Consider the following 15346-nt stretch of genomic DNA (forward strand, 5'->3'; position numbering starts at 1 on the left):
TAAACGATCTTTGAATCCTTGTATCCTATAGAACAAATGTTTTTAATTTCCTATTCATAAAGGCCAATTTACAGGTAAAAAGCTGAACTTCTTGGTTTTTTTGTTATTTGTTGTTGTTGTTTTTTTTTTTTTTTTACAAAGAGTGCATTGATTCAATTCGATTGTCCGCTAATTCAAAAGCTGTAAAAACGATGAATACCTTTCTTTCTTGATGTTTAAAATCTTTGTATGTAACCCCCCTTAGCTTTTTTTTTTTAACTTTTCTTCTGCAAACCGCAAGATGAATATTTTTCGATATTTTCTATATATGATCGTTTTGTGGAAGAATATAAAAAAAATAAATAAAAATCAAGGTGGTAGGCGGGGCTCGGGCGGTGACGCTGCACGTTCATATTACGTCGACGTTCATTGGGGGAAACATGTCGGCATCTGAGACAACGACAAAGGTAACAAACCATAACACATAATAGCATCGTAATGAGATGTATGATTGTTTAACCACTTTTAAACACATTAGCTTGAACAGCAAAAACAAAAGCACGATAGCTGCAGTCTGCCACGTTACAAATAAGTCTCATTTGTCGATTATAGGACTAGTTTGCTTGCAAGATGTGCTAAACTGCTAGCAACGGTAACGGTTAGCTTGTCTTAACTGCAGGACTGCTCCAATATTGTTGGCGTTTTTAGCTGATATTCTCGACTCCTTGATAGTTTAGTTTGTTTTATAACCATCGTCTTGTATTACTTTCATCACATTAAGAGGCTTTTTCATGTTATTTACTCACTCATGTCGTTTTCAAAGCTAACATATTGAGACAACACTGTAACGTTACACTATGAAAAAGAGACGTTAAGGGTACACTGTAAGAAGTCTAGCCTTGCGATCCCCTTTTATTTTACGGACTATTGTTGGAGGAAGGGTCTTGCTTTCATTTGTAAAAGCATGAATGGGTTGATTGACTGATGGCGGTATCTGACGTAAGCTCAGAGAAGGCCAGCCATTGGTTGAGCGGTTTATTTTGGCGAGGAAAAGGTGGGACTTGGATGTATAGATGCACAGATGTTTTGGCTGCATAAACGAATTAATAACAGTTATCATAAGATTTCACGCTTAATTGACGTCTCATGATAGAAATGATTATGATGTGTGTGGCACTGGGCTATAATTGCACTCAAAACTAAAAATCTGGAGCCACTAAATTAGAATTAACCTTGTTGCCCCTGGGAAATATGTTTTCACTGGCATTGTGTTCTCAGTTATTGTTTGTCAATTACAATAGAGAGTGCAAAATGTAATGTACAACCCGATGGCCCCCTTGTAGAAGGGAGTACACAACAGCTGTGGTTTGAGATTTTAAAAAAAAATCACAAACAAGAGTTATATATCTGTCGTAATCCTGTCATATTTTATAAAATGGCGCATTACTACTAGACAAGACAGTGATAAAAGAGAAGTTGAGACAGAATCTCACTTCCTATTATACTGTGACAAATATAAGGATTTGAGAGAGGTTTTCTTGGAAAAAAATAATCATATATATCCTGAGTTTATCCACCTCCCTGATCTTCAGAAACTGCCCTATCTATGTGGGGAGAAAAGTCAATGTGCAGTAATAGCTGCAAAATATGTTAAATCTTGTCATAATCTGAGAGAAACGAGCTCTGTAGTACATGTTTCTGTGTGCTTACATCTGTAAAAAATGCCTTTTATTGTATTGTATTTAAGATGATTGTTGATATTTCCATACTATTGTATAATTATTAATAATCTATCAATGTTTATAATTTCTGTACTGCTTTGGCAATATAGGTTTCTGATCTGTCATTTCAATAAAACTTATTTGAATTTGATAAGAAAACAGTTTATTATGCAGTATATTTGTCGTTTCTTACCTGGTGTAACACTAACATGAAGATGCTTCCAGACCAGGGGGAGCATAAGCTTAGGTGATTAACATGAGTGCACAACATGGTTCACCTCTGAAATGGCATCTTTTGATAGGTATCCTTTATAAATCTTAACAGGACTATAACCAAGTTGATTGAATTTAAAGTGAGCGCTAAGTTTCCTATTATACTTTTGCATGTCTTCTGATTCATTCTCAAAAAAAGCAGAACAAAGTCCTGAAGTTTGTGTGCTGAAGTTTCTCCAAGCAGCTACTGTATGTACAGTACGTAACTTACCACACAACTGCAACAACAGCCAAAGCATCTCTGCTTTGAACTGTCTTTTTTAAATTCTGATCATGTTCTTGCAATCATGTGGACTCTGCTGAATACATACATGTATCTTCAATAATCTGCAACCCTGAACATCAGTTACTTCTTCATTGGATTTATTCATGGATAAACATATAGCTATTGTTTGTTGTCTCTCAGGAGCCTCCTGAAGGAAGTGACTCAACACCAGCAGAGTCGTTAGCTGGGCCAAGTCAAGTAAACGAAGGTATGTCTACAGCTGATGCGGCTGATGCACGAGGCGGATATATGTTTGAAATCTATGCATGAAAACAAACTCATGTAGGACTTTATTTCTTTCTTTATTCCTCAGATAATGCAGCCTTCACCACAACTGCTGTAGCCAAAAAGACAGAGCCAATGGGTGGTATGCCATCAATGTTGTCATCTCAGCAGCCTGTGAAGGACGTTTCCAGAGCGGAAGAGGAGGGGGAGAAATGGTCGCCCGCCTCCTCACCAACAAACAAACCTGCTGCAGGTGAGATTACTGTTTGTTTTCTGTTTCCTCAGTGACTCTGAAAGCAGTAGCTCTTATTTTCCTGAAACTGAATGTCTTCCTAATTTAATGATAACCTTTTACCAGAGTTTTTATTTTAATCTTCAATTATCGAAAATACCTCCCTCATACAGGACACGCAGCAAAGTCCCTTCCATCGATGTCCTCCTCTTCGTTGTCCTCCTCTCCTTCTACGTCTTCAACGTTGTCCCCTGGCCGAGCGAAGATGAGTGTCTCTGGGCCTGGTAGTAGTAAATCCGTCCTACCACCCGCCCCTCCCTCCTCATCCTCCTCGTCCTCGTCGTCTTCTTCCTCTTCTTCCTCTTCTTCCTCTGCCACAGCTTCCTCTTCTCCCTCTGTCTCCCCTGCTCCACCCAAGATCCACCGGGCCCGCAAGACCATGAACAGGCCTCCACCGATGCAGGTGAGCGTCCTGTTTATCTATATTTGCTTTCGTCTTGATTTTTGTATCTGCAGCGGGGATCTGTCTTTACTTTGTTGCAACCTTTTTATGATCGTTTTAACCATTTTTGACTATTTTTGTTGCACAGATGAGCCACGTCGATACACCTGTTGCACCCGTGACTCCTTCAGGATCATCAGCCTCACTTTCCTGTGACACTGAAAGTGGTTAGTGACTGTATTATACTCACTGCGCTTTGTCTGTGTGAAATAATCAAACGGTCATGGATAGAAATGAGTTCACTGTGTTAGCTCACTGTGTTATAGTTTGAGTTGCTTTGTCATTGTGAAAGTGTGTCATTTCTCTACAGTTGCAAAAAAGAGAAAACTGGGCCATTTATCGGACAACGCACCTGAGAAATCTGAGAACGTTCCAGACAACGCTCAAGTTGTGGTAAGAGGAAGAACAGCGCAACAGAATGCATGTCATTGTCTTGGCTGGAATATGATTTATACCCAGAAATACATGTAATTAGATTACTTGGGTATTTGTTGGGAACATTGCCTGTTCTTACTGTCAACTCACATTTCTGATTTCCTTTAAAATTTAGGAAGAAACGTTATTCCATAAAAAAGTGGAGCCTGTTACCAAGCCAGCAGCGGTAAAGAGCAGCAACTCGGAGGAAGAAGCAGCAGTCGAGAAAATAGAGATTTCCAGTCCGTCCGTGCAAGATTCAGACAAGGTGTGAGGCTTTGACTTGGTATTGTCTGTTAGAAGTGATCACACGTTGCCAAAAAAATGGTTTAACACTTGTAGCATATTTATGTGCTGCAGGATTTTTATATAAAACAGAATATTTCTTCTTTTAAAATTTGTAAACCTTTTGTTTGCCTGATAGATTGAAGATGCTGAGGGAGAAGCAAGGCAGTGTGGTAAAGACATAGAGGGGTCAGTGAACATGTCAGATCATGTGAGTGATTCTATCTATTTTATTAACTTGATAATAACTTTCTAATCTAGTTCCCTAACTTCTAACTTTCTCCTAAACTCTTCACGCACTTTCTACACCTCCTTGATCTCACACTAGTCAACTAGCCTGGCAAACACCTGCTTACAGTTTGTGTATCATCCTGTGCTTGCTTGAAAATACAGGTGTCATAGATGATTAATAGTTCTTTCTTTCACTCAGACACCAATGCAAACTATATCTGATTAGTATGCCAAACTGGAAGAGTGCACCACTTGCTGGGCTGTCGTTGGTCTGCGTTTCCAGTTTTCAAAGTAGAAAAATATATAAATATTTACCTGTCCACCAAAATAAATAAATATGAGGGGAAAAAATGGGCCATGCAGTTTGAAAATGATGCTTCCTTTTAGACGTAGAACACCAAAAATAGTGAACTGCTCAGTTCAGGAGTGTCAAGTAATGTCATCATCTAAATATTTAGCATAGTTTTGTCATTTGTCCATCATGTATTTGGTTGCACTCAATCAAATTCTGATGGATGTTTTCCAGACTCAGACTTGCATAACACAAACTGATATTGTAAGATGTAGTGTTTGATTTCATGGCTACTAGCTAGCAATAGCTAAAGATATGCACAGTTTTAATGGTCATTTAATGAGTGGTGTCTCAGTTTCTCTACATGATGTTTTTAAAACCAGATGAGATTTTGCTAAAATACTGAACACAGTGCACACTGTAAATGTCTTATCAAAGGGAAAAATGCATTTGGTAGCCTGTAGTGATTTGCCAGTTAATTTAACTTTAAATTTAAAGTCCAATGACCTCAAAACTGCAACTACACAGCCTTTCTTTCTTTCTTTAGTGTGAAATAGACTTGTGCATTGCTCTTGAAACTCTTTATTTGTTGACTGAATCAACTTAATAAATAACCGAACTCCGTTTGTTCCACCCCTTTTATGCACGTAACAGTTTTAAATTCAGACAGAATTTCTTTCTTGCAGAGTTCGGAGCCTGAAACACAGAAAGCCGTCCAGAGTAGGAATAAAAGCGAAGAGTTTCCATGGCCGCAGTCGGACCAGGACAAAGAGAGAATTGCTGCTGACGTGGTGGAGACTGTGGGAGGTGAGAGACTTGAACCTAATCTACTCTGATTTCCTAAAACTACACCGCAAATCTCTTTTAATGTAAACATGAAGATAAATCACTACAAATTGATCTAAACTAAATGCAATTTAAAGTAAACTACATCACCCCCTTCATCCTGTGGTGCAGCCAACTGTTTTAACAAGTCACATAATAAACTTAATGAAGATCACCTGTGTGCAATTAAAGGCTTAAAGCCACTGTCAAGCCACTGCTCAGCCAATTTCCTGCCAAAAACTACACCATGAAACATTCCAAACAAATCCGTGACAAGATTATTGAAAGGTATCAATCAGGAGAAGGATACAAGAGGATTTCCAAGGCGCTGAATATCTCTCGTAGTACAGTAAGGACAGTCATCAAGAAATGGAAAGAGTATGGCACTACTGTAAACGTACCAAGAGCAAGGTGTCCTGAAAAACCAGGCGTCTGTGCAAGACGAGCACTCATGAGGGAGACCAACACGACGTCTACGAGAACCCTGGAGGGACCACGTTGTTGGAGAATCGAGAATTTGTGGAAGGACTGGAAAGTCGTTGCTCGCTCACGGTCTCCGTGCAGCCTGACAGAGTTTGAGCATGTTTGCCAAGAAGAAATGCGACAAAACGCAGCGTCGAGATGTGCAAAGCTGGTACAGACAAGTCCGCTTAGATTCAAGGCTGTAATTGCCACCAAAGGTATCTCAACTAAATATTGATTGGAGTGGGTGAATGTTGATGCAATTAATTATTTTGTGTTTTTTAGTCATTATTATTAGTCATTTATTTAGATGACTTTGCAGAGATCAGTTTTCACTTCGACATTCAAGTATTTTTTTCCGTTAATCAGCGTTAAAAAGCTTAATTATCCATGACTGTCGTAAAATATTAAGACAGAAAAAGGTACACATGACTTTTTAAAGGCATTGTATGTAAGTGTTTGTCCATCAGTGAATTGCATTATTTTCCAGCGTGCTTTTATAATAGTCAGTGCTTATAGTTTGTCATTTGTTCCTCCCTCAGCAGGAAGGCCCACTGAGTACACGGAGGTTCCTCTGGGTGCTCTGGACATCGCTGCTGCTGACAGTTTAACACTCTCACCTCACCATGGTAGGTTTGTGGTAGATATACAGTATGTAATCTGTAATCACTATAATCTGAACTGCTGGAAAATCGTAAGGTTAACTGTCCTTTCCTGGTTTTTTTCTCCTTAATCATGGTAACATAAAACAAAGCTCAAGATAGAGGATTTGGGACAATGAAAAAAGAGGAATAACTGCTGCTAGGAAATTGCTGGCTGGGTGGTTGCAGAACTGAAACAACAGAAAATTAATCTGCAACACTAAAATTGATTTTCTTACAAAATGCCCCGAATCCCCTGGTTTCAGAGGATTTTGTGGTTTATCTTTGAGTTTTGGACTGATGGTTGGATTTTAATTTGAAGACACCATGTGAGGCTCTTGGAAATTATAATGGACATTTTTCATTTATTTGATTTTATTTTCTTTCATTTGTCTGACATTGACAAAACAATTAATTGATTAATAGAGAAAATAATTGGCAGAATAACCAGTAATGAACATCGTTGTTGTTTGTGGCCCTAATGTCATCCATTCAGATCCATCTGTTTGTGGATTTATAAGGACATTAGGATGATAACTCTGATTTAAATCTGAGTAATCTGATTATTTTCTTCATTATTCGATTAATAGTTTGTTCCAAAAAATGTCAATCAACAACTAAGACTTTTTGTCAAGATTATTAGAATAAGGTTATTTTTATTATTGATTAATCTGCCGATAATTTTCTCAATTAATCGCTTGTTTTGTCTATAAAATGTCAGAAAATTGTGAAAAATGTCTGTTTATAATTTCAAAAAGCCCATGATGACGTCCTCAGATGATTGGTTTTGTCTGATCAACAGTTAACTGAATTTCTTTGGATTTTTGACTCATGTATGATACAGAAAAGCAAATCATCCCATTTAAGAAGCTGCAACCAGGAAATGTCTGGTATTTTTGGTTAATAAATGACTAAAACAATTATATATTATAAAATTGCTTAAACAATCAATCAGTTATGGAAATAAGTTGCAGATACATTTTCTGTCAACTGATAATTTCAGCTCTAATATAAATACACATACACACATTCAGGGTTGTTGAACTTCTAAAAATGTCTTTTCCTCTATCTCCCTCAATGTTAAATTGTCTACAGTCTTTTAGACAAAACTAATTTCATAAACAATCAAGCGTTCTTCCTCCTCCTCTGCAGAAGGAAGTGATGCAGGGGACACCGAGCGGCTGGAGGAGCTTCCCCTGTGCAGCTGCAGGATGGAGGCTCCTCGTGTCGACAGCACCAGCCACCACGTCAGCAGACAGTGTATGGCCACTGAGAGCGTCAATGGAGAGGTTTGTGTTCATGTTGTCTCTGGTGATAAATATGTGTCTATATGTATCTACACCACACACACAAGATCATTTGAATTAAGTCCCATCAGGTGAAATATTAGTTATTCAAAGTGGTGGAGATTTTGCTTTGTACTGCCGAATTGTGAAATAAAATATGACCGTGTGGCGTCAAAAGAATCGCTGATCAAAAGTAGGATTCAAGATCAAGGTTTACTTTGATCTTTTGAAAAACACAAACCTTCCTTCTCAGCCCAAAAACCAAATTATACATCAGTGTTATCAGCAATGCAATATTGGCATACCTCATCATGTTTACGATGGCTTTAGTAGCAGAAAACAAGTGTGATCGGTACGTTTTCTGCCAGTTAATTAATAATTCATTAAAGTCACAGATAACTTTCTAACTGTCTTTGTTTTCTCTCCTGCTGCGTCTGTCAGCTGAGGGCTTGTACCAATCGGACTATCAAAGGGGAGACCATGCGGCCCTCCAGTCGGGTTCCCCTCATGTTGCTTTGCGACATCCATCGATCACACATGGTCAAACATCACTGCTGCCCTGGCTGCGGATACTTCTGCATAGCGGTAAGGGTTTATATTGCCTGCTGTCATCATTAAAATATACTCAATATAGTATTTTAAATTGTACGTTGCCTCAAGGCCCCACAAGTTCTGTATATTTTTCATCTAAAAGGAATTAAGTAAGGCTTCTTCTTTTTAGGGCACGTTTCTTGAGTGCTGCCCAGACCAGCGCATCGCTCACCGTTTCCACCGGGGTTGTGTGACGGTGCTGGGTGGCGGGCGGAGCAGGGCAAACGGCGGCGGTATGCTTTTCTGTCCGCACTGCGGCGAAGATGCCTCCGAGGCTCAAGAGGTCACCATCCCCTCCTTCAGCTCCGCGACAGCCTCGGCGACCACCGTCGTCACCATGTCGGCCTCCTCTACCACCACCCCGTCTCTGCCGCCATCCGCCCCCATGGCACCCTCCCTCACAGCCTCAACAGGAGGGATGAAGGACGGGAAGATGCCCGAAAGACCTGTCAGGTAAGATTAAATTAAACTGATCCATTAAAGATCCATTAACCCGTTTAAAATCCACATTTTTCCTGACCTATGCCCTTCTTCGCTGGCTTCTCCAGTGCTCGTATGCGTAGCCACGGCTTGGTAAAACTGGCAGTGGAGCAGCAGCAGCAGCAGCCCCCCGCAGCTGCAACCGTGGCCACTGTCCCCCCACCAGAAGAGGGAGTGGACAGCGTGGGGCCCTCTCTCTGTATGCCAAACGGGAAACCCATCAGCCCCAGTGCTCTCCCACCAGGACCCAGCAGGGCGGCACTACAGAAGGCCATTCTCACACAGGACACTGAGAGGTTTGATTTTTAAGATTTTAATCTTTTCAGTCATCATAAAAGGATTGAACCAACGTCTAGATTAATGAGAAGTTTACTCATACCGTATAAACATACTATATATTAAGATTTTATTTGCAAATCCAAATTACCACCCTCTTCGGAAAGCTGCTGTTGAAACGGCTTGTTGTCTGCAGCCACAGCAAAGTTGCACGTTGAAGAGATGTACTTTTAAGTAAGACAAACAAACTATTTCCTTTTTCTGTTTGTTTGAGCACTTCCAAGGGAAATTACATAGCTTCCAGTGGAAAGGAGGATCTCAGACTATGTCAGACCAAATTGGATAATTGTTGTGTTTTGATTTGTCAGGAGGAAGAAACTGAGGTTCCACCCTCGCCAGCTCTACCCTGCTGCCAAGCAAGGCGAAGTGCAGAGAGTTCTGCTCATGCTGAGTGAGTGGAAAAAAAATGCTCTGATGTGCATTTTTAATTTACACCTGAGTGTATAAAAATAAAAAAAACTCATGACAGCTTTATGTACAACTACTGTCATTAAAGTTGTGAACACTGAATATTCTTATTAAAAGTGTTGACCATTTGCTCACTTCTCTTGGCTTCTAATCCCAAGACTTGTGGTAAATTTGTACAGAATTGTATAGTAACGCTGTGTGTGTGTGTGTGTGTGTGTGTGTGTGTGTGTGTGTGTGTGTGTGTGTCTGTGTCAGTGGAGGGCATAGATCCCACATACCAGCCTGACTCTCAGAACAGGCGCTCTGCTCTACATGCTGCAGCTCAGAAAGGTCTGCTGGAAGTCTGCTACATGCTGGTACAGGTGAGAAATCATCTTGTTTTCTTTTCCTGTGATTTAGTAGATATGAGTTTAATGTTAATTTTGAAAAATTATGTGAACATTATGTGCTTTTACATTAAGGATTATATTTGATTTTTTACCGACAGGCCGGTGCTCAAGTCGATGCCCAGGACAAAGACCTGAGGACCCCTCTGTTGGAAGCGATCATCAACAATCACATAGAGGTGGCTCGTTACCTGGTCCAGAACGGTGCCTGCGTCTATCACGTTGTGAGTGTCTGTTAGCGCCTAAAATAAAAACATGAATGTGAACTTTCAGAGGTTTGGTTGAGCTGGATTTCTTATTTGTTTATGTCCTTGTTGTTGAGGAGGAAGACGGATATACTGGTCTCCACCACGCAGCCAAGCTGGGCAGCCTGGAAATCGTCACCATGCTGATGGAGACGGGGCAGGTTGACGTAAACGCACAGGTAAAGGAAGAGCCAAAATGGGCGTGTTTTAAGGTCATCCAATAACCTTTTTGTCTGTCGTTACCGCCCGTTTTTATTATCATTGATTTCAACTTTGCATCTAATAAGGATTCAACTTAAGGTTTTGTTTTTAAAGTTGAGAGCAATAAAAAAGATAAATCTCTGCTGAAAACCAGGACACTAATTTTGAATAATTGTGTGGAAACTGATCAAACTGTATCAGTAGGAGTAATTTTGATTCTTCTTCGTGGTTCGTCACAGGACAGCGGTGGCTGGACGCCGATTATCTGGGCTGCGGAGCACAAACACGTCGACGTGATCAAAGCGCTGCTGAACAGAGGAGCTGATGTTACTATTAATGATAAGGTAAGCTTGCACACTCACAACAGGGTTAGTAGAAAGTGTTATTATCAACGTTTTTTCTTCTTGCTATATTGCTTGCTGCTTATATAAGAATGCATAAGAAGATATTTGAATCAGTATTTGTGTTTTTTGTTTGTTCCTGATAATCTGACTGAATTGAATTAAATCCCTTGTCTATTAATTGTTTCATTTCATTTATGCTGTTAAATAAAAATGCATCACTTCCTTTGTGCCACAGGACTTCCCATACATGGGGTGTTTAGATGAAAAAATGTTAAAAGATACATAAACTGAAAATGGGTTGAATCCCAATTGTGTTTTGACAAGCAGTAACACTGATTTAAAATGGCAAAATTTTAGCATTCATGAAAATGTTTCAGGTTATTACTTTAAAGACCTCTTTTATTTTGACTCCAGGAGCTGAATGTGTGCCTCCACTGGGCAGCGTATGCAGGAAACGTGGATATAGCAGAGCTGGTGTTGAACGCCGGCTGCTCCCTCGCCTCAGTTAACATGCACGGAGACACGCCGCTCCACATCGCCGCCAGAGAAGGCTACTTGGAATGCGTTACGTGAGTCGATCACCAACTCTAAGCTTCGTTTAATGCAGGAATCACATGCATCAGTTAGGGAAAGCATGAGATTTGGCTGTTGGGGAAATTAAAGACTGTCCTATTCTCTGTTTCCATATACAAACGGTGAATAAAAGGTGGAATTGTGTGGACGTGATGTTTATTTCTGTCACTTCTCTGCAGGTTGTTCCTCTCCAGAGGTGCAGATATTGACATCATGAACAGGGAAGGAGACACGCCCCTCACCCTCGCTCGAGCCGACACGCCGGTTTGGGTGGCACTGCAGATCAACAGGAAGCTGCGAAGGGGAATAACCAATCGCATGCTTCGGACGGAAAGAATCATCTGCAGGTAGGTGTTGTGACAACTGAACGGGGCGTTGTGTTCAAATCATGAACTTGTTCCTGCTTTTTTTTTTTTTTTTTTTCTGATAATTAACTTCCTGTTTTTTTTTTTACTGCTTGTTTCCTGTTCTAGTGACGTTGCGCAGGGCTATGAGAACGTACCCATCCCCTGTGTGAATGCAGTGGATGATGAGGGCTGTCCCTCAGACTACAAATATGTTTCAGAAAACTGTGAAACTTCAGCAATGAACATAGACCGCAACATTACACACTTGCAGGTAAAATGTAACTCAGGCTCCTGCTTTTCATAGTTTTCTCTTGATGATTCGCAAACACACAGACAAGCGCACAGCTGTTCGATCTGCCTAGAAAAATACATCTCATTCGTGTATTTTTTTTGTTGTTGTTGTTGTTCTCTTCAGCACTGTAGCTGCACTGACGACTGCTCGTCTAGTAACTGTCTCTGTGGACAACTCAGCATCCGCTGCTGGTATGACAAGGTAAACAGAAATGTTGTTTTTATAAACCACATCATTAAAGTAAGATTTTATCCAGAGAAGGAGCTATTTTTGGCATTATTTCACTATTTGCCAGGACTCTTCTTTAGCTTCAGACTGTCGAGTGGAATATTTAGTAGCGAGACAATCATTAAACAGAAAATTGACAAACTTCACGTGTATCACGTACTGTTCCCCATCATCTGAATCTAATGCATTTTGTTTTTGTCATTTTTCTGTCACCAGGACCAGCGGTTGCTTCAAGAGTTCAACAAAATTGAACCCCCACTCATATTTGAATGCAACATGGCATGTTCCTGTTACCGAACATGCAAGAACAGGGTGGTACAGGCAGGCATCAAGTAATAATTAAGTATAACTCATTTAAATTAACAGCAAATTTTAACTAATTATTACAGCTTCCAGTTAAAATAAACATCAACATCTTGCTGAAGGCAACATCGTCAAGATGTTAATGATTATCAAACTGGAGTCAATCACAGATGATTAACCACATAGCAGAGAGGGAGCCATGTGTTACAAATAGCAAACAATCTATCAAAGCCCAATTTTTCAGCTCAATATCCATTCAATGTCTTGCATAAGTCAAGTATTTCACTGCTTACTTTTATATTTGCTCACTTGCTGGCTACTATCTGAACCCCCACATTTTCTTCTCCTTTCCTTTTAGAGTTCGTCTTCAGCTCTACAGGACAGAGAAGATGGGCTGGGGGGTTCGAGCCCTGCAGGACATTCCCCAGGGAAGCTTCATCTGCGAGTAAGAGGGGCTTTTCTGCTGGGCACACAGTATTATATGAAAGGTCAGAGGTTAAATATAAAGTTTTATCCCTTTTTTTCCCCACACAGATATGTGGGGGAGCTGATCTCTGATGCAGAAGCAGATGTTAGAGAAGACGACTCCTACCTCTTTGACCTGGACAATAAGGTAAACCTGTTGTTTTCTAAGAGATTACTGTGGTGGAAAAGATTGGAGGGGGAGGTGAAGGAGGAGGGTTTGGCATTTCCTGTTAACTGATAATAAATAACTAATGTAGTAAATGACTAGCCAGACCTGACACCATACAGTCGGTACACAAAATAAACCCACAACTGCTGAGCTACACACCATCCTCACAATTTTTAGCTTGTAGCAAACATTCAGGTAACACCTTCTTGGGAATGTGCAGTGGTAATTCCTGACTATCATTCTAACTATACCAAGGTATCTTAATCAATATGTTAAAAAAAATGCTACATATGGAACTGTTTAATTTGAAATATCAGACACTGAACCAGTGACAGGTTTCTAACATAATGCACGCTTTGTGTTCTCTATGAAGGACGGGGAGGTGTATTGTATCGACGCCCGGTACTACGGCAACATCAGCCGCTTCATCAACCACCTTTGTGACCCCAACCTCATCCCAGTGCGGGTGTTCATGCTGCACCAGGACCTGAGATTTCCCCGCATTGCCTTCTTCAGCTCCAGAGACATCCTCAGCGGACAAGAGCTAGGGTGAGAAGTTGAGATGTTTTCAGCTACATTTCTTTCTGGAATTTTTCCAGCCTTTCTTGCATCATATATTTCCATTTTACTCTTTTTATTTAGCATGTAAGGTTTTTATTTGTTTGCAACATATCTAGCTGTACCTTTTTTTGATTTAGAGCCGCACAAAAGATCTCTGCTTGACTTGCCTCGTCTCTCATTCATTAGGTTCGACTATGGAGACCGCTTTTGGGACATTAAGAGCAAGTATTTCACCTGTCAGTGTGGATCAGAGAAATGCAAACACTCAGCAGAGGCCATTGCTTTGGAACAGAGCAGACTGGCTCGACTAGAGGCCTGTCCAGAGGCGGGAGCTGACTGTGGGATGACCATGCTAGGGAACTCTTAAAAACACTAACCCACAGGGCCTTTTGGATTAACTTCACCTCATCAGTTTTACATGCTGACATTGGCAATGGAAAATACAACTTTTGGTTTTAATCTCAACATTCTGTTTTTTGGTGTATGGTGCTGTTTTTTTTGTTTGTTTGTTTGGTTTTTTTTCTACTTGAAATGTCATTTTCCCTTCAAAACTGTCAGTCAATTTGCCACTTCAACATGTATCATTTCCCCTATGGTAGAGGATATGGGCCTTAACATGTTTTATAAACTGTGTGGGTATTACATATGTTTGAAGAAAACAAGAGGTCTTGTTTGTATGCATACAGTATGTTTACTGTATATCACTATGTACTTTGCCTTGACAGATGAAGGTTGTGCATTAGCAGTGTGCCATCATACACATGTGTTTTTCTTTTGTGCCAAGAAACGCAATGCATTTTCGACACAGAACAGTACAGTAATGGGCCAACCTCTAGCTCATACTGGACTCAATAAGGACCTGAGGAATAGCATTGTTTTTGTTTATGTTCACTTTATTTTCTTTATTTTTATACATATTGTTTTGTCATGTTTAGTGTAATAAATTAGCTCATGAGTTGATGACTCTCGTTGGGCTCTTGCCCAGGTGTGTTTTTCTAAATCTATAATGTGATGGGATAGGCAGATCTTGTTTTTCAAGAGACCTGGTTGTTTTGCGTGTGTGTGTGTGTGTGTGTTCGTATGTGCACAATTTTCAGATTGTCACCTTTTGTAAGAGATATGACTTGTGGTGGATTTAGAAGTGTTGCCTGCTGCTATTACAGTATGATCAGCAGGGGGCATGTATCTGCAGGCCACAGTGCAAAGCAAGAGGAGAGATGCTGAGCTGCACTGAGCACTGCCAGAGAACAAAAGGAAATGAAGATATCTCACTCTGCCAATGTTTTTGTAGGTTTTGTCTCTTCCTGGTTGGTCGTGACAAGGTGAGACAAGGAAGTACATACAACAATAAATACAGATTTACATATTCAACAACAGGCCTATAAGGAAACGCGAACAAAAACAAATGATAAGAGGTGATTATGAAAGCAAAGAGACAAAGACAACGAAACAGAAAACAAAAGTTGAAGTGGAAATAAAATACAAGGAAATGCAAAGTTAACAAATGTAAAATGTAATGAACATTTCAAATACAATTGTATATTGGAAGTAGTAGCGGAGGTGATGTATTAAATAAGGATTATGAAGGAAGTAAGGTGCTTTTTTTTATTGTCAGGGAGGAGATGTTTTCTTCAAGCATTAAAGTAAAATATTAACATAGTCACCATTCATGTTTCTTATTAGAAGATAAGAGATAATATTTTGTGCCATTTTATAGTCAAGTCTTGCATGTGTATTTGCAATTTACTATAAAACATATACAGATTATTTTGTCTGAAAAAAAC

At 39.9% G+C, this 15346-nt stretch overlaps 1 protein-coding gene across 9 annotated transcripts; it reads left to right on the forward strand.

Moving 5' to 3' along the window:
* The first annotated feature begins 349 nt into the window (after nucleotides 1-349).
* ehmt2 (euchromatic histone-lysine N-methyltransferase 2) lies at nucleotides 350-14522 on the forward strand. 9 transcript variants are annotated; one of them, XM_044335208.1, is made up of 29 exons: nucleotides 403-446; nucleotides 2131-2171; nucleotides 2380-2446; nucleotides 2552-2716; nucleotides 2869-3158; nucleotides 3286-3364; nucleotides 3508-3590; nucleotides 3748-3879; nucleotides 4036-4107; nucleotides 5106-5226; nucleotides 6249-6335; nucleotides 7500-7636; nucleotides 8075-8218; nucleotides 8355-8677; nucleotides 8773-9000; nucleotides 9349-9431; nucleotides 9704-9810; nucleotides 9936-10058; nucleotides 10157-10258; nucleotides 10520-10624; nucleotides 11039-11193; nucleotides 11377-11544; nucleotides 11671-11815; nucleotides 11960-12037; nucleotides 12281-12396; nucleotides 12726-12812; nucleotides 12902-12980; nucleotides 13375-13550; nucleotides 13749-14522. In XM_044335208.1, exons 4-29 carry the CDS (start codon nucleotides 2599-2601, stop codon nucleotides 13927-13929), a joined length of 3519 nt encoding a protein of 1172 aa, XP_044191143.1. In that variant the 5' UTR covers nucleotides 403-446; nucleotides 2131-2171; nucleotides 2380-2446; nucleotides 2552-2598; the 3' UTR covers nucleotides 13930-14522. The 9 variants fall into 9 exon arrangements, 8 of the variants coding, with proteins under 8 accessions (XP_044191142.1, XP_044191143.1, XP_044191139.1 ...); XM_044335204.1 differs by lacking the exon at nucleotides 403-446 and adding an exon at nucleotides 1942-2002; XM_044335206.1 differs by lacking the exon at nucleotides 403-446 and adding an exon at nucleotides 1942-2002 and having other exon boundaries at nucleotides 10160-10258.
* The last annotated feature ends 824 nt before the right edge of the window (nucleotides 14523-15346 follow it).

The sequence above is a fragment of the Thunnus albacares genome, chromosome 19 (genome assembly GCF_914725855.1).
Source record: "Thunnus albacares chromosome 19, fThuAlb1.1, whole genome shotgun sequence".
NCBI classification, from domain to species: Eukaryota; Metazoa; Chordata; class Actinopteri; order Scombriformes; family Scombridae; genus Thunnus; species Thunnus albacares.